This window comes from Gastrolobium bilobum, unplaced genomic scaffold (genome assembly GCF_033153095.1).
Source record: "Gastrolobium bilobum isolate Gb01-03AN ecotype WA unplaced genomic scaffold, APGP_CSIRO_Gbil_v1 utg3810, whole genome shotgun sequence".
Classification (NCBI taxonomy): Eukaryota; Viridiplantae; Streptophyta; class Magnoliopsida; order Fabales; family Fabaceae; genus Gastrolobium; species Gastrolobium bilobum.
Genome location: NW_026899073.1, coordinates 392,573 through 419,463, shown reverse-complemented (window position 1 = coordinate 419,463; position 26,891 = coordinate 392,573). Strand labels below are relative to the sequence as shown.

Below are 26,891 nucleotides of genomic sequence, written 5' to 3'. Positions count from 1 at the left end.
TTACACAAATTATATTATGTTTGACCGGTCATACTTTGTTAGTGTATGACCGATCAGACTTAGTATAATTTGTAAAAAAAAGATTTGTAAACGGATCCTTCTCCTTACACTTATATAATTATAAGTATATTATAAAGAGGTAAGATCCTTTGACACCGTTGTCAAATTTGAAGTTTGACACCTCATCTGAGAGCTGTTAGATAAAAAAGATCAATGATGTCACATGTTTACAAATCAAAGTCGTTGATATTTTTTGATCTAACGTCTCTTAGATGAGGTGACAAACTTTAAATTTGACACCGGTATCAAAAGATCTGCCTCTATTATAAATAGTTTACATAGTTTTAATTATTAAATTAAAGGTTTGGGTTAATGAATAAAAGTAGAAGGTATATTAATTTCTTTTTAAAATTTTGCGATATTAAATGCGTATAATGCTTTAATAACTATTTTAAGAAATATTTGATGAGTATATTTTTTTTTTTATTTCTTCATTATTTCATCCATTGCCTTATTAATCTGATTCGTTGTTATGTCTGCTACTTGTCGGTTTTTGTTTCTTCGATTTCTCATTTATTTTCTTCGATTTCTCATTTATTTTCTTCCTCATTTGCCATTAAGTTGGATTGAATTTTCCTCATGAGAGAGAGAGAGAGACAGAGAGAGAGAGAGTTGTTTTCCATTGGACTAGAACGGTCGCACTGTTCAAATGTCACTGTCATTTTTAGTTTTTACACCGTCAATTTTACAATTCACTAACAAAAGGAGAAAAGAGAAAAAATGAAAAATAAAAACCACGAGAATGAAGTCTCTATATATAACCATTAACCAACGAAGGAACGTTAACAAATTATAAAAAAGAAAAACCTTCCTAAAGAGAAGGAATATCATACATAAATTTCGGATTTCGCACGTAGGTACAGAAAATAAAAACCAAGCACAGAAACAGAGAGAGAGAGAGAGACAGAGACAGAGAGAGAGAGAGAGAGAGAGAGAGAGAGAGAGACAGAGGGGAAGAGAAGAAGGAAGGCTTGGACTCGAGATCTTGTCAGATCGAAGCGCAACTGCAACTGGAAGCGAGATTGTGGTGCGTTTCCTAACCATTATTCTTTCTTTGTGTTTTTTTTTGTTTCACAATCTATGCAATGTGGCTCTCGATCTTTCATATTTCATGTTGCTTTTGGAGATCTCTTTTTCTTGTAATTTTGGGTGTGGAAAAGTTAGCTCACAACGGAAGGAGGCTGTTTTTCTTTTATTTGTTTGAACTTTTCGAATTAACTGTTGCTGATTACATAATATGATATGATACGATAGCAGTAATTTTGAGTGCTTTCCCTTCTGACTCGTTTTTCTTCTCCCGGCAGCTTCCAGTTAATTTTATTAAACGAATGGTGAATTTTGTTGTTGGAATGCTCATATATATGTCCCTCTTTTTGTTAATCTTAACAAACCAAAACGTGTTGTCTTCATTGACTTTATTATCGTTTTTACCATTCTAGGATGTAAATAGATTTTCTGGAATCGCCTTTTTGTGATCTTGGGCTCCATTAAAACTTGCATGCATATATCCGAATGATTCTGAAGTATATTCTGGAGTCGTGCCTTCGAATGTCTATCTTACCCCTTTTCTCTCGTTCCTCGTCAAATCACATTGAAAACCGATCATTTTTCTTTATTTATTTAAAAGGATTCAGGAGTGGTTGGTAAAATGGCCAAATATCGCATTAAAACTATGGTCATATGAACAGAGATTCTGCTGGAATAGAATTTTTCTTTTCAAGTAGGGTAGTCTCTTGGATCTTTTTTGGTAAGATAACGAGGTGTCCCCATCCCCGTTGGGTGTGGGTCTAATCCCCATTCGGTGTCGGCATAGCCTTGGCCACAAGATGCTTCCAGTGTGTCTCCTATATATATATATCTAGCTAGTAGCAAATTGTCATCTATCTGATTGTGTTCAGTGTTGAACGAGTTCCAGCTTTCATGTGGAGAATGTCCAAAAATCAATATCTAAAATTTTATTTAATTTATAATAATATATTTGTTTGTTTTCAATTTCTATTTGCATCGGAATTTCTTTAATATTTATACCTCCATCTAATGTATTTTTGGCTTCTTTTTAATTTGAAATACCTTTGTTCCCTTTGTTGCTTTTATATCTGCTGTTTGTATTTTTATCTTTATATCTTGATGTTCTGGCCGGCCCAATCGGTCAGCCCAATACCACTGGCCTAATGACAAAGGCCCATATGACCCCAACAGCATGCCAGATACCTCATCCAAAGACACCAAAATGTCTTACATTGGGGCACTCTGCCCTTCCTTTTGTCTACTCAGACACCAAAATGCCATACTGGCAAGACTCCCCTCTCACCTTCCCCTGCACAGCATGGTAGCGGCTGCAAAGTGCATTGCTCCTGCAAGGCTAGGCTACCATGGCTCTTCCCCATATTAGTTGACTTGGTCCACTCTCCCACTAAGATGGAGTCTAACCGTAACTATAAATACCCCCTCCTTCTTCACCATGCAAACACAAAATATCACTACTTTTATGAGATGTTATTCTGTCAATTTGGAGAGCCATTGTAGCCATTCTAAACCACCCCCCATTGTTACACACAGCACCTGAGACCTCTTTGCATAGTTTTGGTCTATACCATTGCTGTCAAGGACACCCCTATAGTGATATAACACACCCCTTGGGGTTACATACGTGGCTCTTACCTCACTAACAGTTCTGTTTCTTTACTGGTCGTGTTTTTCATTTTTTATTGCCATCTTTCTAGGTTTAAGGTGGTAAATATCAGTGAAGTAGTTCTGGCACTGTACAGATTCAGGTGTAGGTGTGTGTTTGTGTCTGTATACCAAAAGAAGAAATTTATTTGTTAGTTTGGCTTGTATCTCAAGCTTTCGGATATGCATGGAAGAGAGATGAATCTCTTCACTACGTCGTGTTGTTTGGTTCATCTTTTTGCTCTTGCATGCAATAATGTACACCATACTTTAGGAAGACATCTGTTCCTGTAACATAGAATGCTTCTGTATGAATCTTCTTAATCTATCCTTGTTCCAGGAGACATAATTTAAAATTCTACTTTGCATGTCAGAGTCTTTGATTTTCTAATCAACATCAACCACTTATTCTAAGTTTTTTTGTTACTTACCCTGTAACTTATACCATGCAGTGTCATGGGGAGAGAAGTTACTGGCATACAGGTTCTGGACCAGAAGCCAAATGGTAATGTAGGGGCTTCAAATGGTAATTTTAGTGATAGAGTGCGTGTTTCTCCCAAAATTGCAGCGATGGTTCAAGCAATGGATCATGAGATAAAGGAATCTAGTGAAGCTAATTCTTTTGTCGAGAAACATCATTTGAAGAAAGATGTTTTGAGTGCCAAACGCACGAACTTAAGTGCTGACTTGCCTGAAGAGAAGAATGAGAAATCTGAAGTACTGAAGAAGGATGAAAATAAAGAATTAACCTCACCTGCTGCGATATCAGTTTCTGTGGATAAAGAGCATACAAGCCCCTCTGCTTCACAGCCAGTTGATCAGGCTACTGAAAAGCATGTCACCTACACACATACTGTTGATACTGAAGCTGTTACAACTGGTCTGAACTTGTCGCCAATGGATAACAAAATGCACTCACCTATTTCCTCAAAGAATTCACAGGTATTTTGTCACATTTTGAAATTTCAAGTATGAACTACTTAATTTCATGTGTTTTGAGAACTGAGTCTAGTATGCAAAGTGGTCCTAGCATATGTTATGTATAAAAGTTGTTATATTGAATTGTTTCCAATAACACTCCGGAAATGAGAAAATGAAATTGTATAAGAACTAAGATCTACTTTTTGCTTTTAATGGATGTTTTCTTGCATGATATATGTTTCTGACCGAGGACTTGTTTTCCCTCCTGCCACCATCTAAACAAATAATTATGCTACAAGACTCCTTTTATAAAATAAGCATATAATTCACATGAATTGTGCTATAAAGTTATTCTACAAGACTCCTTTTAAAGCACAAAATTGAGATGATTGATATGCCATGATTTAAATGATTAGAGTCTTGTATTTCTACTACCTGCTAAGGAGAGATTAGGTTTAACGGGTTGCACAGGGTCAATTTCAAATTCAACCAGTGCCAAAAAAAATCTTTACGTACCAAACAAATACAAGTAGCCTTAATTCAGATTGAATGTCTTAATAGGAACCTTTCTAACTATGACTGTGCAGAACTCGCTACCGATAAAATATATTGCTTGGTAATTTTGCTCATTTGCTAGAATTTCCATGTTAAGACTTGCATGCTTATATGTCTTGAGGTTTGTAGGGATGCTTTGCAATTACATGTAGCTATTTGTGTGTGAGATAGAGTGAATGAGTGTTTTATGAGATTACTGATAAGCAAATTCTTATCCATTTTCTCAGCCAAACTCGCCTTTTTCATCAAAGAAGCCCGTGCAACATGATGATAAGGAGCACCATGGGGATGAAGATAATTGGTCTGTTGCTTCCTCGTATCCTTAAAACTTGAAAATTTTTATAGTTTAATCTGAATAAAGCAAGTTTTAGGTATATTGGGAAACCCTTAGAATCTGCCATACTGAATACTACCGAAGATCAAACGGTTCTTTTATGAATTTTAATAAAAACTATTTGGAAGCCCCCAAATAGAGTTACATTTTACTTGTATTTAAATATAATATGGCAGTAGTTCTCATTTGTTCTTTAACCTTAAATAGTAGCGCCACATCTGCACGCACTGCTAGATCTAAGGTAACTGTAGGTTCAGCCCCTACATTTAGATGCGTGAATCGTGCAGAGAAAAGGAGGGAGGTATTGTTTTACTGAACATTTAATTCTGATGCTGATTGTATTCCTAGTTTGTATTATCCGTTGAATCTAATCAGTGGTCTTGGTTCTTATGGTCACTTTGATTTATCTATCCAGTATTATATGAAGTTAGAGGAGAAAAATCGAGCTCTTGAAGAAGAAAAAATCCAGTATGAGGCAAGGCGAAAGGTACAGTGGTCTTTCTCTTGTTTCCTGCTGGCACACCCTTGTGTGGTTTTTTTATTTTTCACTATTTTCTTTTCTTTTTGTCTCTTCCTTGTGAGAGAAGCATCTCATCACTTAAGCCAAAGCCTTGGTTTATGCCCATGTACATGGGTGACTTTTTGTTTTCTGTTTATCATCCCAGGTTACCTTTTGCATATTGAATTGACTGAATAACTTTCTGTTTATATAATAACCTGTATAGGAAGAGGAAGAAGCAGCCCTTAAGCAGTTGAGAAAGAACTTGGTCATTAAAGCAAAACCAGTACCAAGCTTCTACTATGAGGGTCCTCCCCCAAAGGCTGAACTCAAGAAGGTACTCTTTCCTCTTTTCCATCTTTCTTTTCCAAGTCTCAGGATGAATATGAAAGTACCATTTAGAATTTCAGAATTTGCATGAGTAGACCGAAGGAATACAATACAATAGGAATGTTAAAATGGACGACAATGTAAGCAATGCAAATTTGACAATAGGATACACGATGGCTATAGTACTTATTCTTGTCATGATCATGTCATTTTTACATCTTTTAGGAATGGAAGAGACAGAATCTTAAATTAGTTAATAGCCTTTGTTTCAGTTGGAAAAACTTTTCATTCCCTTTCCTTTGATGGCAGCTGCCACTGACTCGCCCCAAGTCACCAAAACTATCTCGGAGAAGGAGCTGTGGTGATGCTGTCAACTCATCTCCAGAAGTTTGTGCTCGAGCACGGCTCAGTGTTGGGACTAGTCTTAAAAACGGAACCGGTAGCCCTGTCACTCAAAAAAATAAGGACGTAGTCACTGGACGAAACAGCAATGGCACTTGCAAAACCAAAGAACGACCAAAATTGGATAAGGAAACAAAAACAGCTTCTCCTCAAATCACCGAGCAGACAAATGCGGACGTATCAGTCCAATCTTGAGCTTCAGAAAGATTTTACTGACCACCAGTTGAGAGGAAAATAGCCTTCATTTTCCTTGGTAACACCAGATGGGGATATTTCAATAGATGGCCTTATTTTCTTTTCATCTGGACTCACATTTTTTAAGTTTGTTTTTTATCTTGAAGTGTATATGTTTTGTAAGTTATATCGGCACTCATAATCTTATATATAAATAGTTCTTTAATGTAAGATGTGTATCTACGAAATTTGATATTTCCTCAGAACGCTACGGGACTTGATAAGGGAAATTTATATGAAATATATTCCTTTTTGTAGGACTTATTTTATGAGTGCTAAATTTCGTGTCCAATGTGTCTTTTTTCTATTAGGCGATAAAAGTAGCTGGATTGGACGTTGTTATTGGGAGAATACATCATGATCATGTGATACTTGTTAAATCAATCGATTTGTTTCAAGTCTAATCTTCCAATATTATTCCCCTCGCGTAGTTAAAAATAAAAAAAATACAGAAAATAAAAGGTAATACAATCTATTTTTGTTTACAACTTCTTACAATCACATCTTAATCGTTGATTTTTGTCAATCAACGGTTAAGATTTTCGCAAATCAAAATTATTAATTTACAATAAATAACAATCATTGATTGATGGAAATTAACGATTAAAATGTTATTGTAAGAGTTTGTAAATAGAAAGTAAATATTTAAAAATTGCAACTTTCCTGCTAAATAATATTATCACGAAGGGAACGTAAAAAAAAAAAGACCTTCTAATAAAGGGATTAGTGGTTAATGATGATTAATAGATATAATCTTACTAAAATAAATAAAAATCCTAATCCATGCACAGGGTTGAACCAACTCCATTCTCTGAAGTCTGAACCAGCAACCATGGTTGCTCTGAACCTCAACACATCGAAAGTATTATTACCCTTTGCCTTGTGGCCCTCCACAAGTTCAAGTGTGAGTACTGGTGCATTTGGCGTGGTGATGATGGAAGCCCAAAAGCAAAAACCTTCGTCTTCCAAAACCCGCAGGAAATCATCATCTTATGGAACCTCTCGAAGATCAATTCTGAAGAAAACCTTCAAGCAAGAGCAAGTGACCTTCACCGCTTCATTCTCAGATGACCCACTTGTTGCCATTATCGGTGGTGGCATCTCCGGTCTCATTTGCGCCCTCTTCTTAGAGAAACGTGGTGTTCGCTCCACTGTATTCGACACCGTTAGTCTCACTCTTCACTTAATTACCTTCACCATTTCATTATTCTAAAGGGTTACTTTGTTTTATTACCTATATTAGGGTATTCATGGACTTGGAGGAAGAATGGGAACCAGGGTTATTGATCCTCCTCCTCATCCGTTGATATTTGATCATGCGGCTCAATTCTTTACTGTAAGTGATTCTCGGTTTGCTGAGCTTGTTAATGCTTGGATAGACAAGGGTTTGGTCCGTGAGTGGCAGGGTACCATAGGAGAGCTTCAGAATGGTGGTCACTTTGTTCCATTTGTACCCTCTCCTCCAAGATATATAGCTACAAATGGAATGCGGTTCCTTGCTGATTCTTTATTGTCTGAGGTTATTTCTGATTAGAACAATTAACGAGTAAAATGCATTGCTGCTATTCCCATGTTGTTGCCTGATAAGAATATAATTGTTGGTGCAGACTAGCATGGTAAATTTAGTGAGGCCATGCTGGATTAGCAAACTGGAACCATTCAATGGGATGTGGCACTTGAGTGAAAATGGGAAACCTTGTGGGAGCTTCGATGCAATTGTTATTGCACACAATGGTAACTTATTATGTCCATCTTAAGCATATCTTTTCATAGCTTTGCTTCCTTGCAAAAATGATTTATAGATGGACTTTATTTTTTTATCTTAAAGGGGAAAAAAAAAGGGTTCTGCCTTTACTTGTCCGGGTGTCTGTTTGGATTGCTATTCTGAAATTGTATGGCAATCTGAAAATTTATACAATTTTTGGCTTCTTGTGCACTGTTATCAGCCTGGAGTGCCCTTCTGTAAACAGTCATCCATTTTCTGGCTTCTTCTATTAACTATTGCTCTGTTTGCCAACAGGAAAATGTGCAAATCGCTTGCTTATGACATCGGGATTACCATTAATTGCAAAACAAATGAAGGTCAATCAAGGATATCCCCTGTTCAGTTCATTTGATTTAATAAACTAGTCCACTTTTCAGCTTCATTTACTGTTAAGGCAGAGTTATATTCATCTCATACTGTTTCTTGTTTCTGTTGTATTGTCCATCACTCCATTGTGTTAGAGGTTGGAGTTGAGTTCAATATGGGCCCTTCTTGCAGCATTTGAGGACCCTCTTCCTCTTCCAGGTTGCACAGAAGTTCCTTTTGAAGGAGCTTTTGTGAGAGGAGTTGATTCAGTGTCATGGATGGCCAATAATACCAAGAAACTACGGACTTCCCAGAGTGGTGGTCCTCACTGTTGGACCTTTCTGAGCACTGCCGCTTATGGAAAACAGAACAAGGTTCCACAGGTAGGTGGTTGATTTTCAGTACAGTATGATATACGACTTAGTTTCACAAGTGTTAGATTGGCTTTAGGCTTACAGTCATTATTTTTGGGGGGATTGGAGGAGGAATATTAATGATAATAATATATCATTACCTTACCTGGAATTATACTTGAAAGGGATTTGATTAATTTATTAATAACCTATAGCATGCAATCTTTTTCTTTTTGTCCTCCCATGTTTAATAACTGAAATTTGAACCAACTTCTGTGTATCAGGAAAACATCCCTACTGCTACAGCAGAAAAGGTAAAGGCAGGTATGCTAGAGGGTGTTGAGGCTGCCCTTGGATTATCAAAGGGGTCACTTCCAAAACCTTTTTATACTAGGCTCCAACTATGGTGAGGGCCATATCTTGAAGTATTGGTGTTAGTTGCTTTGAAATGTCCTGCCATAGTTTTGGCAAAGTTGGGGTTAGAGAGCTTTTTTCTTGTTTGTGCTAATAAGGTAGGTAACCCAGAACTAGCATGTTCAAGCTGCGTACTTTGCATATGTAGTCTATGAATGAGGTAATTGGGTCAATAAGGAAGGGAAAAAAGAGCAAAACAGTAAACAAGATGGTTCAATAGAATTAAAAGTATTAGCAATTTACTTGAATCAGCTTACTTGGATCAGATCAAGTTTAAAGAAAGGACCTTAAATGATGAGGAATATACTTGAGCTGGAAGATGAGGATGTGAATATTAAATGCATATTTTTAGTAATGCCATTTGGGAAGAGTTACAGAAAAATTATAAACTCATTTGACCATCATGTAGCTTCTCAAACAATACGATTGCTTGACAATCAAAAAGTTAATTACACATGTTCCCTCAGTAGCATTTCTTGTGTGATTGTTCTCGGCCACAGCTAATCCTCAACAGACTAGATGGGATATTATTTTATTGTCTCAGTATCTAAAATGTCAGAATGGTAGCTCTAGAACACTGTATGTCTGTTTAATTGATTTTAAATTATAAGTATGTTATTCTGAGATTTGCAGGGGTGCAGCTCTTCCAACCAATACACCTGGAATTCCTTGCATCTTTGATCCCTTTGGGAGGGCTGGGATATGTGGTGATTGGCTGCTAGGTTCTAATATAGAGGCAGCAGTCTTAAGTGGAATCGCTCTAGCTAACCATGTATGCCACTTTCACTTTGACATGTCAATTTCTGTCATTTGTTTACTGCAATTTTTAAATATTCTAATCGGATATCTTCACCGTAAGTAGTTCTGTTTTACTCGATTATGAATGGCTTTAACATATCCTTTCGTTGTTCAAAATTGGGTTGGACATTTTTGTCACAGATTGCAGACTATTTCCAAAGCCCCGGAACAGACCATGAAGAGTTTGCTATTGGTTTGAATCATGAGTTTCAACCACTGGAAGGCCATGATATTGGACAATTCCCAGGTTTGGGGTCAGAAGAAAAGATGAATGAAGCCCCAGTATACAAACTTGCCAAGTAGGCCGTAGTTCTCATGAAGCAGATCCTCTAGTAACAGAAAACTCATTTCATATGCACGCAAAGAAATGCCCTTGAAAGTAGCGTCACTGGGTATCAGTGGAAGATTTAACTTGATACACAAACTATCGTTGGGGTAATAGGGGCCTTATCTTCCTCAGCAGCGACGTGACATGGCACATAATGGTAATTTACTTGTCTCTTTTGAAGAAAGAGATAATGGCATTCTTGTGTTTATGGGAATGAAAAAAATTGAGTCCCCGAATGAAATTTTGAGAAATTAATAAAACCCTCATTCTCGTCCATTACAATTAATTTTCTTTTCAATTTCCAGGTCAGAGAAAACATTAAATTTGAATCGTTAGGAACTGTATTAAATGCAATTTTTGCCTTTAAAATAAGAAACAAAACACTGTAACTGTACATTTCTACCGAACTACTCTTTCTAGTTTTTACACAGCATTTTTTGTACATAATATAACCCAACTGAAATTATGTAAACGAACAAATAATCCGAGTGCTTTCTATACAGAACTGCAGATACATGACAACATGAATGATGTTCAGATTTTGTAGAAACAAAAACTGACAGAGTATAAATAATATTCATATATATAGCAAAACATGATAGGCAGGAGGAAAATATAGAAATTAGAAACCCAACAAATAAAAGGAGCAATCGAAGTATTTTACACTTTGAAGCAACGCAAAAAAGCCGGTTTTATTTGCTTGAATTCCATGGCTTCCTTAAAAGAACCAAGCTCTTTCTCCTAGAGCTAAACAACCATGCAGAGCATTTCTTTTCATCGTCCATTTTGATTGACAAATTGTGAGAAGATAGCAGCAGTCGAATTCTCAATGGAATCCTGGCTAAGCTCATGCTCATACTCACTTCCAAGGCTCAGGTTTTTATAATGGCTTGCCATGTCGGTATTTCCCAAGCTTATTTCTTCAAACTCACTTTGGTCAACACGTGCAGAGTGAGTTGAACCATCACGGTTTTCTTGCAGGTTGAGAGCAAATTCAAGATTCCACAGCAGATCATTCATGGAGGGACGATCACCTCCATGATCAGACAAGCACTTTTCAGCTGTGTCTGCAAACTTCTTCAAGCTTTCTGGATGAATCTGTCCTTTGATATGGGGGTCAATAATATCCTCCAGTGTTCCTTTTTGTTTGCAGAGCAATGCCCATTCCGCAAGACTAACGTGTTCCTTTGGAAGGCTAGGATTTAGAACAGGCCTGGCACAGAGGGCTTCAAACAGAACAACCCCAAATGAGTAGACATCAGACTTCTCAGTCAACTGTTGCCTCCTGAAGTATTCAGGATCCAAGTAGCCAAAACTGCCCTTCACCACTGTACTAACATGACCATTTTTCATATCTGGACCCGTTTTTGACAACCCAAAATCCGAAACCTTGGCAGCCCAGTTTTCATCCAAGAGAATGTTTGTTGTTTTGACATCTCTATGAATGATGGTGTACTTAGCCCCTGTGTGAAGGTAGTGAAGCCCTCTTGCAGCTCCAATGCAGATCTCCAGCCTTTGCTTCCATGATAGAGTAGACACAGGCTTGTTGCCCTTGTATAGATGTTCCCTAAAGGTGCCGAGAGCCATGTAGTCATAAACCAGACACATCTCATCATCTTCCTCGCAAAATCCCATCAAGGACACCAAATGCTTGTGTCTCAGCTTGGAAAGCATCTCAATTTCAGTCCGGAATTCATTAACTCCTTGTTCTGATTGTGGGTTCGACCTCTTAATTGCCACTTTCATTCCACTATCAATAACACCCTTGTAAACCTTTCCAAATCCACCAACACCAATGACGTTGGACTCATCAAAATTCTTGGTTGCTTGCTTTATCTCTTGTAAGGAGAAATAGCGGCAAAGACCTTGAGCCCCGGCGGATAGGTTGGCACTACCATAGCTCTTCCCAGATATGGTGGATTTGCTGCCAGTTGAGCTTGAGTTCCCATAGATGGGCAGCCAGCTTGTGTGCGTGTGTGACCCCGGAAGTCTCTTCTTCTTGTGGTAGACAGCAACGCATATTGCAGCCATTAACGCAAAACCTGCAGCACCTCCAGCAGCTCCACCAATAATGACATTCTTATCATATGCTTTGTGGTTTTGGAAACTCGTTTCCTCTTCATGCTTGAGGAGCATGTCCGAAGGCTGAGGATTGGGGCCAGACAAGTCTGTGTCATTGAGCTTGAATATCTCCACCCCATTGAGTATGGCATCATAAAACTCTGGCTTTGTATCAGGTGCTGGATGAAGAGCAAGCCAGAGCTGCTCATCTCCCTCCCCATCTTGGACATATACAACATAGTCCTTGTAAGTTGGCACACCTTTGCCTCCTGTCCACCCATTCACATCAGCTTGAGCTTGTGCTGTTTGGTTGTTCACGAAGATATTGAAAACAATCTCGTTAACTTTGGAATAATAGTAATCACAGAAATGCAACCTCGCCAGGTACATGGAATTTGGATCAACTTGGAAAATCCACGTGAGATTGTAGCCCATGTTTACATCCTTATTGGTACCCATTGATCTTGACGTGGAGTAGACATCAGAAGGAGCAATGTACTGTGGCATGGTCTGGTAGTTGATTTTGACATCCTTGGTAGCTTGGTTGGTGACACCAGTGGCTGCACCATAAAGGTAAGGTGTGTCATCGTACCACATCCTTGTAAGGCCAGAGTCTTGTGTTGGAGATATATACTGTCCACCAACGTTTAGTCTGAACATGGTTTGCAAATTCAAACTTTTGACGTCCACGGTTTGCTCAGTGTACCCGACCAATGCAGCTGAATCAAACAACTCGGGCATTTGGATCAACTGAATGCCATTGACAAAAGCAAAAGCCCCGTTGTACTTGTCAGAAGGCTTGAAGGTAAGAGTCAAACTATCTGAATTCAAAGGTGCAAGGGAATACTCTCTGTCAATGTAAGCTTGTGAGAGGGCCTCACAAGTGATTGAGGCGCTGAAATTGCTGAGGAGCGTAACCCCATTTGCAGTCACGGAGAAATATGAATCGGAGGGGTTGAAACTGCCATAAAGAGAGGGATAAAAATGGAGCCTGAGCCAATAGCGCTTATCAGGTTGAACAGGGAATTTGTATGTTGCCTCGGATGTGAAAACTCGAGCTGACATGTATGGAACCTCAGACAAAACGGAAGGGTCTTGGTAGGAGGCTTTGGATGTGAATGAATTTGTACCTTCTACCAGGAACTTATTATCAGGGCTCCATTGCCTTCCATCACCATCCTTGGCACCACCTTCTTCCAACCCACAATCCAAGATCAATGACCCTGGGTCCTCTATAGGTGCAGCATTAATGCCATTTAATGAAACAGAGATACAAACAAGAGAAAGCAAGAGGCTTGCAATGGTATGCATGATTCAATAGGTTTGGGCGTACAGGAAAATATGCTGGGTGACAAAAAGTTAACAAGACAAGAAGGGTTTTCCTGTACCCCCAAAAGAGGAAAATGGCTTCTTGGTTTTTCTTTGTGCTCTGATGGTAGAGGGGTTCTAGTTTAAGCCATCCTAATCAACTATGGATACTCAAGCAACTAAAGGCCTACCTGGGTTGGAGGTACCAAACCAGGAGGCAAGAAGGGAGAGATGAGGTTTCTATTATTTTCTGTATTATGACAACTCAGTTTTGCTCTTTCGTTCTGAATTCCAATTTTGGTAAATAATTTTTTATTTTTTGGATTTTTCTTTTTTCTTTTCCACACTTAAGAATGGGAGGTGGGGAGCAAGAATCGTAATTGAGTGAATTGGATTGGTTACAAAGAGGTTTGAATTTGAGACAGATGATCAGTCTAAGCTATATTTAGCATTAGATTCGCCTAGAATTTGTGGACTACTTGTTTGTTCACACAGTCTGTCATTACACACACTCTGAAAACGAGGTAGAAAAGAAATAACAATCTAGATGCTTCTTCTCACAAACAACTTCAAAACTCAAACACTCTGTCTCTCATACCCCTAAAACGAACGCACATGATATCTACACAACAGAATCTGTTCAAGTTTCGTCCTAACTGCTAAAACGTTAAATCATATTAACAGGCATATTTTTAGGAAATCTTCTTATTTTGCGTATTATTCATTTTTCATACGTATAATTTTCGGTACATTATATTTATAATTTTATAGAACGTGATTTTTCATATTTAATTATTATCCCGGATATACTAAGTTTTACAAAGTATTTTTAATGCAAATTTTTGAATATAAATGAAGAGAATGTCAAAAATTAATTTTAGTTTTGTTATGCGATATTACTACTATTGAAATAATTTTTCTCTCTTATCAAAATTTACCTTTATTCAATTGAATTATTAATTTAAGTTTCTTGAATTATAATAAGCTACCCTGATGCATTTAATGATATAAATAGTTGTTGTTATTTTAATGATATAATAATGTATAAATAGATAGATAAAGCTATTGTTATTTTAATTATTTACATTAATGTAATTAACTTTAAGCCATGCATACCGGCTTTTTCACCCTTTTGCCCCTTATTAATTAATTAATAACCATTTTGCCCCTGATTTGAAACTATCTACCAATTTGTCCCTCTTTAATCGACTACCTTGCATTTTTAATCGACTAAACGGTTGTTGAGAGATTTAATCGACTAAATCTCCCTACTTAATCGATTACAATCATACTGACTTATTTTTTTTTTGGTCAAATATGAAGATTTAGTCGACTAAATATGAAGATTTAGTCGACTAAATAGGGAGATTTAGTCGACTAAATCTCCCAGCAGCCATTTTTTGTCTGTTTTGACCATTTAGTCGATTAAAAATGCAAGGTAATCGACTAAAGAGGGGCAGATTGATAAATAGTTTCGAATCAGGGGCAAAATGGTTATTAATTAATTAATAAGGGATAAAAGGGTGAAAAAGCCCATGCATATCCCTTAAAATAATTTAAACTTTTATTTATTTATTTTGGTTTGAGAGTAATAATATTTACGCATCAACTAATGTTTGTTTATTATTAAAAGGAGTAATGTGAGAATGATGTAAAATTCAATATTGTTAGTTGTGTTAGTGATATTATAATTGCAAATATGGTTGACACATATTATGCATTAAGAGCACAGTGACACAGGGGCAACAGCAACACAATAGATAAACTTTGATACAAAGGCAATGACATTGATGACACATCAGGTGTCAAGTGCATGATCAGTTGCATGCATGCAGAGCTATGTAGCAAGAGAAGACCCTCTTAAATTTGGGTATGGTTTAAGGAAGCATATTCTGGTTTGTGAGGAAGATTCTACGTACCCCAAATGTAGGAGCACAGCATATATACAACAACATATATACTCTATTAAATATTCCTCACCATGTTCCTCCTATTATTAACTCTGCCGACAGTTACAAATGAATGGTCGAATATCAAACAGTTAAACCCCCCATTAATAGGCTCCTATTTAAATAGCTCCTCCATTTCCCACTTTCACCATTCATTCATTCATTCCACGCTTTTAAATTTAATCAACCCTTCACGGCGGCGCGGCGAGGCGGCATCCTCCTTGTATAGCTGCCTCTGCCACCACCATATACTTTAATATATTTCATCTGCTTTTTTAATTTCAATCATCTAATTCCCTTCCCCAACAATAAAGAAAAACAAATATATATATATATATATACACATACCAATATTTATTTTTGGCTAGCTATCCCTTTGCATTATATACATATATAAAAATAAATATAGGAATGAGCGAAGAAGATCAGCAACTCCATCAAAGAGAGTTATCAGCGTACGAATCAGAAGAAGATCAGGAGTTGCAGCAGCAGCATACGCCATTGGCACCCCCGGGGTGGAAGAAAAGGAAGCGTCTTTCGAAGCAGTTATCAATGAGGGAAAGAGCAGGAGACATTGCTTGGGAGAGAAGGCGCCGCCAGATTTATCGGCAAGATCGAAGGAGGAACAGTATTCACAATTGTGATGACCTCACAGATGAAGACCTACACGAGCTTAAAGGTTGTATTGAATTGGGTTTTGGATTCAATGAGGAAGATGGCCAGAAACTATGCAACACCTTGCCCGCTCTTGACCTATATTTCGCCGTGAACCGCCAGCTATCACCCAGTCCTGTCTCTACCCCTAATTATAATAATTGTGCCTCTTCATACTTTGGAACGTCCCTTATCAATGCTGACTCTGATCCTTCTTGGAAGATTTGTAGCCCAGGTGAGTCAATTATTATAGATTATATATACTTTTTATTTTGTTATTATATTATTGTTCCCATGCATGCATGCATGCATGCTTGCTGTTGCATCGCCACGGATACAAGATAAAGGACAGGGAAATATCTATTGTGCAACCGTGGCACAATACACTCCATGCGACTAACCAATCAACATGGAGCAAGGAGCTCTATTGTTCGTACGAAAAAAGAAGAAAATATTTTTTAATCCACTTGTCATTTTCTTAATTGCATATGTATATACTACTGCCGTGTAGAAGATGATCTCTAGGACAGGGCATGATATGACAGTACACTCTGATACGTTAATTCTAAAAAGTATTAGATTTTGACACATTAAGATATGTTTTAATATTAAATAATATTCTTAATTTATATAGTGTATATTATATATAATATTTAATAATCTAACAAAAATTGAAGCTAAACTTATAATATCTATCAATTTTGCAAAGAAACATAAAATATCCCAAATATTTATATTAAATTCTATAAAACGGTAATCGTAATTCAACGAATCTAATAGCTAAAACTAAAAACGCAACACAACACAACCTTTGAACCCTTTTTTGAGTCTCTATAATGCATGTTGAAGTATCGGACACGACACGTCAGAATTTTTGAAGTATCGGTACATCATAACATGCATACATGCCCATTCATAATGATTTATGTACGGGGATATAGTTTCTTCATGTTGCATAATACAAAATATCTCATACAACGTTCAAAAAAGTGAATGGGCCCCTAAAAAAGAGAGATAAAGAAAACAAGTGAGCCCTATTTACTTTTTTTGTATGTTGCATGAGATAAATTGTCTCATTCAATGCAATATAAGAAAAATATTTTTCTTTATTTATTTATTTCATTTCAGCCAAAATTAATGCATGTTGGTATTTGATGTGAATGATTAAAATTATTTCATGTTTTTGGTCAATGTGTTCACGTTGTAATTTGTTGTAATGCAGGGGATGACCCTGAACATATAAAGACCAAGTTAAGGCACTGGGCTCAGGCTGTCGCTTGTTCTGTAATGCAGTCTCATTGAAGTGTGGGATGATTTGTACAGAGGGAGATTCTAGAGAGATGTACAGAGAACCAGCAACAAAAGTCCGAAACAGAAACTAGACAGAGAAAAGGAGTCGCAGCTTCAAGTTTCTTTCTATTTCTTGCGTTTCTGGGCAGTTAAAAAAAAATAGAAAATCAAAAGACGAAAAAACACACCAAAAAATAAAAAAAATACAAAAACAGTGCAGCTTTCTTTGGGGTTTTTGTTGGAGCTAAACAAACGCAATGGTTGGCTCCAATTTGAATATTGGTTAGAAGATTACGGTCTCTATTCAATCATCCCATTTTTCCTTTTTCCTTTTTTTGTCTTTGTATGTAATTTTTTGGATGTGGAACTGTCTCTCCGAGGGTCTATTCTTGTAAACAATTTTGAGCCACTGGCAAAAACCACAGCATAGAGATGTCTTTTTTGACCATAATTCAAATGAAATGTATTTGCATATAAAATTCAAATTTAAGATGATGAAGCTTGTATTATAAAATGCATCTACTTACCTATGATTTTTAGATGATAAGGTTATGCATGGTAGTTAAAATGAGGATTTTACCAAAAATCAGAAGAGGATAAAAAATCGTAAAACGTAAAATCTTAACGTAAGAAAAATCGTAAAATCGTAAAAGCGTTTGAAATTTTGGTATAATCGCTTTGATTGGAAAAAATCGTAAAATCTAAGATTTAAATCGAAATTTTAACTACCGTGAGGTTATGTGAAAATTTTGTGATTGTTTTTTTTTTTTTTCATAAACATTAAATAGAAGGACATAGGGATAAACATATAATTTTAACGTGAAAAGGTTGTGCCAAATTTCTTACAACTATAATTTCGACTACACATTAACTAACAAAAATCAGAAATTGTTTTTGAAGAAAGGACATCTAAAATACGGAAAAATAAGGGGGCCTGAACCTAAAAACCTTGTAAAAGAGGGTAAGAAAAACAAACGGCAAACATATCAATAACAATATTGAGAGAAAAAAATATAAAGATGTTAAATAGCATGTATACGTACTAACTCCAACTTTGAAATTAATTAAATTCTAAAGTATGTTTACACTCCGACCTTACAGAAAACACCACAAGAACATACGTTAATTCTGCACTGACACAAGAGTATTTAATATGAAATATATGACACTCTCTTCCAAATGCTACGCTTTCAGCCAGCAGTATCATCATTTGAAGGAAAACTTGGATATAAAGGGAAAAGAAAAAGAAAAAGAAAACTCCCTATTAAATTCTGAACTAGCTAGGATGAAGTGAGAACAATTCTTGTAAGCACGCATCCTATCCTTAGCATATTTTCAAAACTGTATAAAATATTCTTGCATACTTCATGGCCTACAGGAAACATGAGCTAAATATAAATGTCATCATATTATATGTTGTATAAGATTTTAGCTTTAAAACTGCCATTGTAAAATCTCACTCGAAATTATCGACGGACCTGCATGTTTGCAACTGTGTGCAAGGGCACACATAAAATTTCAGGAAAAAGAGAGAGAATAAAATACATTTTGATCCTCAACAAAAATTACGGGACCTAATTTAATTTCTTAGAAAAAAAAGTCAAACCTTTGAAATTTCAAAATAGACTTAGTTAATCAAAATCGTGATCCCTCTGACATTAAAAAAAAATCCATATTAATCCCTCAAAAGGATTAACACGGGTCTATTTTTTAACGGCCTAGATTACTATTTTTTTATGTTAAGTTGAAATTTTCTTTTCTTTTCTTGTTTATTTTAATTTTTTTTAATACATTTTAAATTTTCTTTCATTTTTTTCTGAGGCAGTCTAAATGTGCACACATTTTTCTAGATTCGCCAGTGCTCCAAATAGTTGTTTTACTACAAACATTAGCCGTTTCTTTTATAAATTTTTTCACTCTATTTGCCTTCAATTATTCTAAGTAAGCAGTGCGTCAAATATTTTCCCCAACCGCGGGTGAATTCAATGCAGAGTTATTAAACCCGGACTGACCCAGCTGGGTCGATCTGAGAATCGGTAAATCGGTCATATAACTGGTCTGGTTGAAGCAACGGACCGGCCATGCATCAGAACCGGTGTGACCCGGTCCGACCCGGCCGGTTTTTATAAAAACCGGTGACCCGGTCAGTTAACCGGTGATCCGGCCCGGTCCCAAAAAAAAATTACATATTTTTTGTTTTCAAAAAAAAAATCATAATGGACATATTTGAATATTTTTTTTGCTTATTGACTTACATAAGTTATGTACCTACAACACTAATGTTATCTCAATTATGTACTATGCAGAAAATTTTGAATTAATTTATAGTTAGAGATGTCATTTTCTGAACTTAAAGTCTTATATCACGATCGTTATATTTTTGTTTGATCTTTTATTGGATAATAATATGTGATTTATTATTTTTTATATTAAATTATTTGAAATTTTTATCATTTTTTTTAGATATTTGAGTATGTTTGTAATTTTTTAATATAAATTATAAAATTCATATAATTATCGGGTCATGCGATTGAACCAGTGACCCACTGGTTGAACCAGTGACCCAGTACCTCGACCGGGTCGATGACCGAGCCGGTTTTAATAACATTGATTCAATCCACCACCATACCTTATCTTTTTGTTGCAATTTCATGTCTCATTTTTTATAACAAAAAATGAAGTATTATTAGCTGCTTTATGAATATTCATTTTTTTCTTGAATACAATGATGCTATGTAGCACTAATACTGACACAGGACACGTGACACGACACGACACTCCGACACGTTAATTCTAAAAAATGTTAGATTTCGATACGTTAGGACACATTTTGATATTAAATAATATTTTTAATTTATGATTATATTTAATATTCAATAATTTAACAAAAAAATTAAACTAAACTTATAATATTCATAAATTTTGCAAAGAAACAAGAGATATCCCAAATATTTATATTAAATTCAATAAAATGGTAATCGTAATTCAACGAATATAATGGTTAGAACTCAAAACTCAACGCAACGCAACGCAATCTTTGAACTTTTTTAAAAATTTTATAACGCATGTTGAAGTGTCGAAGTGTCGATGAGTGTCGGACACGATACGTCAGAATTTTTGAAGTGTCACTACTTCATAGCAACGATGAGTTCAAGGTTTGAATTTATACTCATGGGTCAAGGCCTTTCAAGCTTTCGCCACTAACTCACTCTTAGTGACTTATACGTATTATTTTTTTTAAGTTGCAACTAATATATATTAATATGCTGTTCAATTGAGAAAATAGACGACATTTTCGTAGAGTTATAGGCATCAGTAATAATTAGCAGCGTTCAATAAGATTAAAGTTGGGTTGCGCATCAGTTTGGGCTTTGAACTGTTGAAATATTATTGAGGCCCAACTAAAACTAATAATAATAATAATAATTTAGCGGACCTAACATAACACAGAAACCCCAAATCTATACTGAACCAAAAAAATAAAAAAAACGACAGCTGAATGTCAAACTCAGAGTCAAACCTAGTTTTGGCCAGTGGAGTTGCAGTTGTTTTTTCTGTGTTTCGTGGCATAATATATCCTTAAAAAAAAAAAAAAAAAAAAAAAAGAGAGGAAAGAGAGTGAGTGTGAGAATTAAAAAGGTTTTGGTTTCTTCGGAGACATAAAACCAAAACCCCAGACACTGTAGTGTCCAAAATCAAAATAGTGGAAGCGAGAGGTTTTACTTTTTGTGAAGTAAGAAAACCCTTTATTCTTCTTCTCTTTCCGTTGCTATGGCTCCCGATGCTTCCGACGCACTTGCAGGTAAAATCTCTCTCTCTCTCTCTCTCATTCACTCTGTATGGAATATTATTGTTACTCTTTCTCCGTTTACAATTACAAGGTTTTCTTCTCTGTCGTTGTAGTGAGACAGAAAGTTCAACTATTTCTCAACGCTGCTTGTTCCGGCAATCTTGATCTCCTAAAGAGTAACCTTATTTTCGTTCTTTGTTTCTACAATGCTTTTGGCCTTTTATCTCATTTCATCTCTGTTACTATGGTAGAATTGGCGGGGCAGCTAGATGAGGGAAAGGATTTACCTAAGACAGTGGAAGCAATAAAGGACGCAAACAAGCGAGGAGCACTTCATTTTGCCGCTCGAGAAGGCCAAACTGAGGTTTGCAACTACCTCTTAGAGGAACTCAACCTTCATGTAGATTCTAAAGATGACGATGGTTTGTGCCTGTGCTTGTCCTTGTGCTTCTGCTTCTCTCTCATATTTATTGTTCATTCTTTTGTGCTAACTTTTCCAATTTGCTTTTATTGCTTTTTAGGCGAGACTGCTCTCATTCATGCTGCTCGTCAGGGACACACAGCCACTGCTAAATATCTTATTGACCGTGCTGCTGATCCTACTATAGCTAGCAATTTAGGGGCTACGGCCTTGCACCATTCTGCAGGGATAGGTATGTTCTATTTAATTACCTTTCTACATACTTGTGTGAGAAAATATATTTGATTTATATCTGCTTTCATTATCTCTTCATTATGCTATTTTATAAAAGTTTGGACACCTTTTTACTCTTTTTCTGATGATTTTGTTGTATTCTGTGCTTTTTTGCAGGAGATACTGAGCTGCTCAAGCATTTGCTGTCCAGAGGAATTAATCCTGATTTAGAAAGTGATGCAGGAACTCCTTTGGTTTGGGCTGCTGGTCATGCCCAACAAGCTGCTGTCAGTGTTCTGTTAGAACATGGTGCAAATGTATGCCCTCTTTTATTTATTTATTTATTTATTTTTTGTGTTTCTTTTTAATAATATAGTTGATTGGAAGGTTTGATGCTAAATAGTGTTCTGAGGTGCTCCCCGACTACTTTGTCTTTTAATTGGATATGCAGAGTATCATATGGCGTATTAACTTCTGGTTCTGTGGACTTATGAAGTATTACTCATTCGACCACATGTTAATAATCAATATGCTGTAGTTGCGGAAACTTTTCTTATTTCCATGTCAATAATTCTATGATTTGATTACTGCTAGTCAGCGTAACATTTATCAATTTGCATTGTCATTGAGATCTGTTTGCTTAAACAGTTCACTAGGCTTAAATCTTAATCATCCTAGGATTAATTTATTCTTTTTGCTTGATTCTTAAATACCTAATAAGACAATGCCTTAGAGCTTGTTTATTTTGCACACTAGAACTTATTTGTGCTATAGTGCCTTTTTTCGTGTGTGTAATATGCTTGTAACATGGTGTGGTTAAACAAATGATCTTTCATAAATCATAAGTATGCTGTGTTCAAGATTTTAATTTTAGTTTTTCGATTTATATTTTATAGAATGGCACTATTCTAATAGTATAATAGTTATAATATTTTTCCTTTCATCTTGTTGATGTTATTTTGCAGCCTAATGCTGAAACTGATGATGGTATTACCCCACTCCTTTCATCCGTGGCAGCCAATTCTCTAGCATGCTTAGAGCTGTTAATTCAGGTTTTGCATCCTTTTCAACTTGTCAACTCTGACTTTATCAGCCAGCAAATTAACTATATCATATATCTATTTATTTTGGATCTACGAAACATGGAATAATATAACACATGATACGTTATATATATATACTCCAACGTGGAAATCGTAGCAAATTTATCAGTATATATGATGGGATACATTGTAGATTATAAATAAATATATACAACTGACATCCTTCATAAGGATCAAGGATATAAGTAATGATTTGATACTGAACGACTTATCATAGGAGCGCAGTAATGCCATAAAAAAGGAACTTTTTGTATGACAATGCAATCAGGTTGAAAATCTATTTTCATGTTCTATATTCATAGGGTTTAGTTATTTTAAAGTATATATCCCCAGTATTACAAAAATGTACTGGGAAAGAGCGCTAGTGGGAGGGACATATGTAATATGGATTGAATCTGGGTAATGAAAAGAGAAGGTGGAGCCATGTTGGTAAAATATGTTCAGATTTATTCAAATCTGGATTGAACCTTGTGTTTTGATGAAATTTTGTTAAAGAATGCACTTTTTCTTGAAAGATGTCTCTGTACTCTAGAGGTAAGCGGTAGACATACCCATCCATCCCTTGATGTTTATGTAAGTACTGTAGAAGTTTTGTTATGTGCAATCCAAATGAATATGGATTTAGGGGGGAAATTTTTGTATACAATATACAAGGATAGTAAAGACTATTGCAATTGAGATCTCATTTAGGAGAGCAAGTAGATAATGTTTTTTATTCGAACAAAATGTGGTAAGTTACGTAGTAAAGACTTTCTATTACATCTGGTTTTAAACAATTTTTTGTGGTTTTCTGTGGATGTGTATGTGTGGGTAAGGTGTTACTTTCTTCCTATACGTTCTTTGTCTCGTGCTCCATCTATATCCTTATATTTGAATCTTATCGTGTTCAGGCAGGTGGTAAAGTAAATGTTAGTGCTGGTGGAGCAACTCCTTTGCACATTGCAGCTGATAATGGAAGTCTAGAACTTATAAATTGCTTATTGAAAGCTGGAGCTGATCCTAATATCTCTGACGAGGTGAGACCGATTTATCTTTTTGTCTCATAACCTTCAATTGTTATTGTAGGAATCAATGACTAACAAAATAGTGCTTAGAGTCCACTTATCTAGGAACCCTATAGTCCTAAGAATACCAAAACTGTAATCAGTTTTATTTATGTTTTCAAGTTCCTTCCAAACTTTCAATATAATTCCTATCTCTTTGCTTGTCACGTGCCGTACTTATGGTTGTGGTGATATTTGGAATAACGTTTGACCTCTGTTTGCATCACAGGATGGTGTCAAGCCAATACAGGTTGCAGCTGCTAGGGGCAATCGTGGAGCTGTTGACATATTGTTCCCCTTGACGTCCAAAATTGATACTGTTCCTACTTGGACTATTGACGGGATACTTGAGTATATGCAATCTGAAACTAAAAAGCAACAGGTACTGAAATCCTAAATTTTTCTTTTATGTCCAACTGGACTGAGCTAAGCCATATCACTGCTGTGAGAACGTCAAACAACTATGCTTTCTTTTGAATGAGGTAGTATGAAACTATGTTTGCAATAATTATAGCATTATCTTAAAATACAAGGATTTGTCTTGTAGATTTGTAGGTTGTCCAAAATAAGTATGTTCTGCATTTTTTGTCACAAAGAAGAGGATGGTCTCTAGAATTTCACTGTAGCTTTCTAAATTAAAATGGCAAAGAACATAAGATATCATCTGCACAAGCCAACCAGCAAATATTCCATCCTCCAACATAGAATTGGCTCTATATACTTCCGCCACTAAAATTATCAATTCTTTAACTGGTTCTGGTGGCAAATTAGTATATAGTCTTGATCATATTCTGCACAATGTCTAGAATAAAAAATGAACAACTGATGCTTTCTGATGATAGTTTGCATGTTGTCTGATGTAATGGATTTCTTGGTCTTTTTACTAAGTATTAAGGGAAATATGCAGGATGAATTGGTAAATGCTAAAGAAACTAATCGGCCCAAGGATGCTGTTTTTCAGGAGCAAAATGTCCCTGAGGTGTGCTTTTCTCTTATTAAATATATATTACCTACATCTTTTCTTTTTTAATTGGATTGATTACAGTTGTAATAGATTGTAAATAGCTGCGCACATATTGTCAACATATCTAGGTGGCACCTGAAGCCAAAAAGAGAGCAGCAGAAGCAAAATCAAGAGCGGATGAGGCCTTTAAAAGCAAAGACTATCATATGGCTATAGATTCTTATACTCAAGTAAAGTCTCATGATCTCTCATTTGACTCTTGAATGTCTTCCTGTTCTGTAACTTATTTATTGAGTACTTTTCTTGCACAATTTCAGATCATACCTCCTGTTAGTCATACGTCTCGCTAATGTTTCTGTGCAGTGTCTACTGGCATGAGCATGCTTATCTAGTGTATTTAGAGAAAAATATTTGCCTGTATTGTATCTTCATTCTATTTCTATATGATGATCAATTTATGAAATGATGTTTTCTTTCTTGGAAATGTATTAACAGGCAATTGATCTGGACCCCACTGATGCTACTTTGCTATCCAATAGAAGTCTTTGTTGGATTAGATTGGGTCAAGCTGAGCATGCTTTAGCTGATGCAAAGGCGTGCAGAGCATTAAGACCAGATTGGCCAAAAGCTTGTTATAGGGAAGGGGCAGCTTTGCGTGTGTTGCAGGCATGTTATCTAGTAACCCTTTGCTATTGACATTAGCAGCAGGATACGTGATTCACATCTCTAAAACTTTACTTGGCTATCCATTTGCAGAAGTTTGATGAAGCTGCAAATGCTTTTTATGAGGGAGTAAAGCTTGATCCCGAAAATAAGGAGCTTGTAAATGCGTTCAGGTCTTCATAATATTTTATTTGTTAACACCTGTTGGTATATAGACGCTACACTATGCACAAGTAAATAATATGATAACCCAGTTTTAGGATAATGCCTATTGCTTTTCTCTGTGGCATGGTTTTGAGGCAAACTTATAGCAAATTACAGAAACATGCTTCATAAACTTGTGGAGCATTGTGTAGGAGAGCGCTGATGTGTGATGACTTATGAAAGTAAGAAGAGCTTTAAAATCACCAGATAAGGATGAACCTGAATAGACACAAGTTAATTCTGTCAAACTAAAATTGGAACAGAAGAAAAGAGCGTGTAACTAGTGACATTATAATAGAAAATATTGCATCCTTTGTTCAACAGATGTGATGTCAAGTGATTAATAGATAGATCATGCAATTTACATTGTCAACCTAGCACATAGGAGTCTTTAATCTGCTTGTCAGCTCATGAATGTATCTCATTGTGTATCATCTTTTACAGGGAAGCTGTCGAAGCTGGGAGGCAATTTCATGGCAGAGCTGAAAATAATTCATAGTTGGGCCTTTGCTAATGCCCTGTTGCAGAGAGAAGAGACTAAAACATTGCAGATAGTATATCCTTGTTCATGTAATCCTATTTTTCCCAAAAAAAGTGTTATGTGTTTTCTTTCATGAGGTACAGGCGTACAGTTAGGTAGTAATCTATTTCATTAAAATATAAATAGTAATTAAAATGGTTGAGCTTATGTGACATCTTGGAAATCGTTGAGGCATTAGTACATTTATTAACATGGCAATGGGAACAATTGCATATCATCAAATTTCAATCACCAGTTTTAATTTTGGTGACTCTGAATGATTTCACGGGTATTTCTTTGAGATTGTTGTAATTATAGACAGTTAATGCTAGTTCTGCTACTGTTTAATTTTAAAGAGAGAATCCTTCTATACTCTTTGTTTTTATGAGAGTATCAATATTAGTGGCTAATATATACTTACGGATCAAATTCAATTGAAATATAAATATAAAAATAACTTAATGTATTCTATATTTCAAATAAATAAGATAGAACTTCTTGAAACCACCTCAAAAATATGTCTGAATGAAAAAGAAAAATAACTATTAAGACAAGTAAATCTCCCTAATTTTATTTGATTTTTGACTATTTCGCTTAATGACACATTTGGTGGAGGTTAAACTTAAATTACTTTTTGAGTAAATTTTGTATCTTTTTAAAATTGGAGATGAAAATTTCAAAATCAGTTTGTTTGTTTTTTTGTTAAATCAAAAATTCAGTTTCTTTTCTTTTCTCGTAA

General features: G+C 35.8%; 5 protein-coding genes across 6 annotated transcripts; 4 read left to right on the top strand and 1 right to left on the bottom strand.

Moving 5' to 3' along the window:
• Positions 1-909: 909 nt before the first annotated feature.
• LOC133286955 (protein WVD2-like 2) lies at positions 910-6,226 on the top strand. 2 transcript variants are annotated; one of them, XM_061484489.1, is made up of 7 exons: positions 910-1,087; positions 3,183-3,672; positions 4,434-4,522; positions 4,751-4,841; positions 4,956-5,027; positions 5,266-5,376; positions 5,679-6,226. In XM_061484489.1, exons 2-7 carry the CDS (start codon positions 3,187-3,189, stop codon positions 5,964-5,966), a joined length of 1,137 nt encoding a protein of 378 aa, XP_061340473.1. In that variant the 5' UTR covers positions 910-1,087; positions 3,183-3,186; the 3' UTR covers positions 5,967-6,226. The 2 variants fall into 2 exon arrangements, with proteins under 2 accessions (XP_061340473.1, XP_061340472.1); XM_061484488.1 differs by having other exon boundaries at positions 4,748-4,841.
• A 596-nt stretch (positions 6,227-6,822) lies between these two features.
• Positions 6,823-10,331, top strand: LOC133286957 (uncharacterized). Its single transcript, XM_061484491.1, has 8 exons — positions 6,823-7,170; positions 7,249-7,524; positions 7,613-7,739; positions 8,026-8,087; positions 8,232-8,459; positions 8,714-8,835; positions 9,477-9,615; positions 9,783-10,331. The coding sequence occupies exons 1-8, from the start codon at positions 6,838-6,840 to the stop codon at positions 9,942-9,944; spliced, it is 1,449 nt and encodes a 482-aa protein (XP_061340475.1). The 5' UTR covers positions 6,823-6,837; the 3' UTR covers positions 9,945-10,331.
• Positions 10,332-10,743: 412 nt separating this feature from the next.
• Positions 10,744-13,570, bottom strand: LOC133286911 (receptor-like protein kinase ANXUR1). Its single transcript, XM_061484409.1, has one exon. The coding sequence runs from the start codon at positions 13,339-13,341 to the stop codon at positions 10,744-10,746; it is 2,598 nt and encodes an 865-aa protein (XP_061340393.1). The 5' UTR covers positions 13,342-13,570.
• Positions 13,571-15,698: 2,128 nt separating this feature from the next.
• On the top strand, positions 15,699-17,243 carry LOC133286980 (uncharacterized). Its single transcript, XM_061484519.1, has 2 exons — positions 15,699-16,176; positions 17,164-17,243. The coding sequence occupies exons 1-2, from the start codon at positions 15,699-15,701 to the stop codon at positions 17,241-17,243; spliced, it is 558 nt and encodes a 185-aa protein (XP_061340503.1).
• A 3,608-nt stretch (positions 17,244-20,851) lies between these two features.
• On the top strand, positions 20,852-26,437 carry LOC133286941 (uncharacterized). The gene is made up of 13 exons (XM_061484455.1): positions 20,852-21,033; positions 21,135-21,197; positions 21,273-21,443; positions 21,543-21,674; positions 21,833-21,972; positions 22,621-22,707; positions 23,649-23,774; positions 24,031-24,183; positions 24,709-24,780; positions 24,894-24,995; positions 25,261-25,431; positions 25,522-25,601; positions 26,077-26,437. The coding sequence occupies exons 1-13, from the start codon at positions 21,003-21,005 to the stop codon at positions 26,129-26,131; spliced, it is 1,383 nt and encodes a 460-aa protein (XP_061340439.1). The 5' UTR covers positions 20,852-21,002; the 3' UTR covers positions 26,132-26,437.
• The last annotated feature ends 454 nt before the right edge of the window (positions 26,438-26,891 follow it).

Excerpts from the sequence above, each read along its gene's own strand:
- LOC133286955 (XM_061484488.1), top strand. The coding sequence starts at position 3,187 with ATGGGGAGAGAAGTTACTGGCATACAGGTTCTGGACCAGAAGCCAAAT. Across the intron at positions 3,673-4,433 it reads TTTCCTCAAAGAATTCACAG|CCAAACTCGCCTTTTTCATC; the intron begins GTATTTTGTCAC and ends CCATTTTCTCAG. Across the intron at positions 5,028-5,265 it reads AGTATGAGGCAAGGCGAAAG|GAAGAGGAAGAAGCAGCCCT; the intron begins GTACAGTGGTCT and ends TAACCTGTATAG.
- LOC133286957 (XM_061484491.1), top strand. The coding sequence starts at position 6,838 with ATGGTTGCTCTGAACCTCAACACATCGAAAGTATTATTACCCTTTGCC. Across the intron at positions 7,525-7,612 it reads CTGATTCTTTATTGTCTGAG|ACTAGCATGGTAAATTTAGT; the intron begins GTTATTTCTGAT and ends TTGTTGGTGCAG. Across the intron at positions 8,460-8,713 it reads AACAGAACAAGGTTCCACAG|GAAAACATCCCTACTGCTAC; the intron begins GTAGGTGGTTGA and ends TCTGTGTATCAG.
- LOC133286911 (XM_061484409.1), bottom strand. The coding sequence starts at position 13,341 with ATGCATACCATTGCAAGCCTCTTGCTTTCTCTTGTTTGTATCTCTGTT.
- LOC133286980 (XM_061484519.1), top strand. The coding sequence starts at position 15,699 with ATGAGCGAAGAAGATCAGCAACTCCATCAAAGAGAGTTATCAGCGTAC. Across the intron at positions 16,177-17,163 it reads TTGGAAGATTTGTAGCCCAG|GGGATGACCCTGAACATATA; the intron begins GTGAGTCAATTA and ends GTTGTAATGCAG.
- LOC133286941 (XM_061484455.1), top strand. The coding sequence starts at position 21,003 with ATGGCTCCCGATGCTTCCGACGCACTTGCAG. Across the intron at positions 21,444-21,542 it reads AGATTCTAAAGATGACGATG|GCGAGACTGCTCTCATTCAT; the intron begins GTTTGTGCCTGT and ends ATTGCTTTTTAG. Across the intron at positions 24,996-25,260 it reads CTATAGATTCTTATACTCAA|GCAATTGATCTGGACCCCAC; the intron begins GTAAAGTCTCAT and ends ATGTATTAACAG.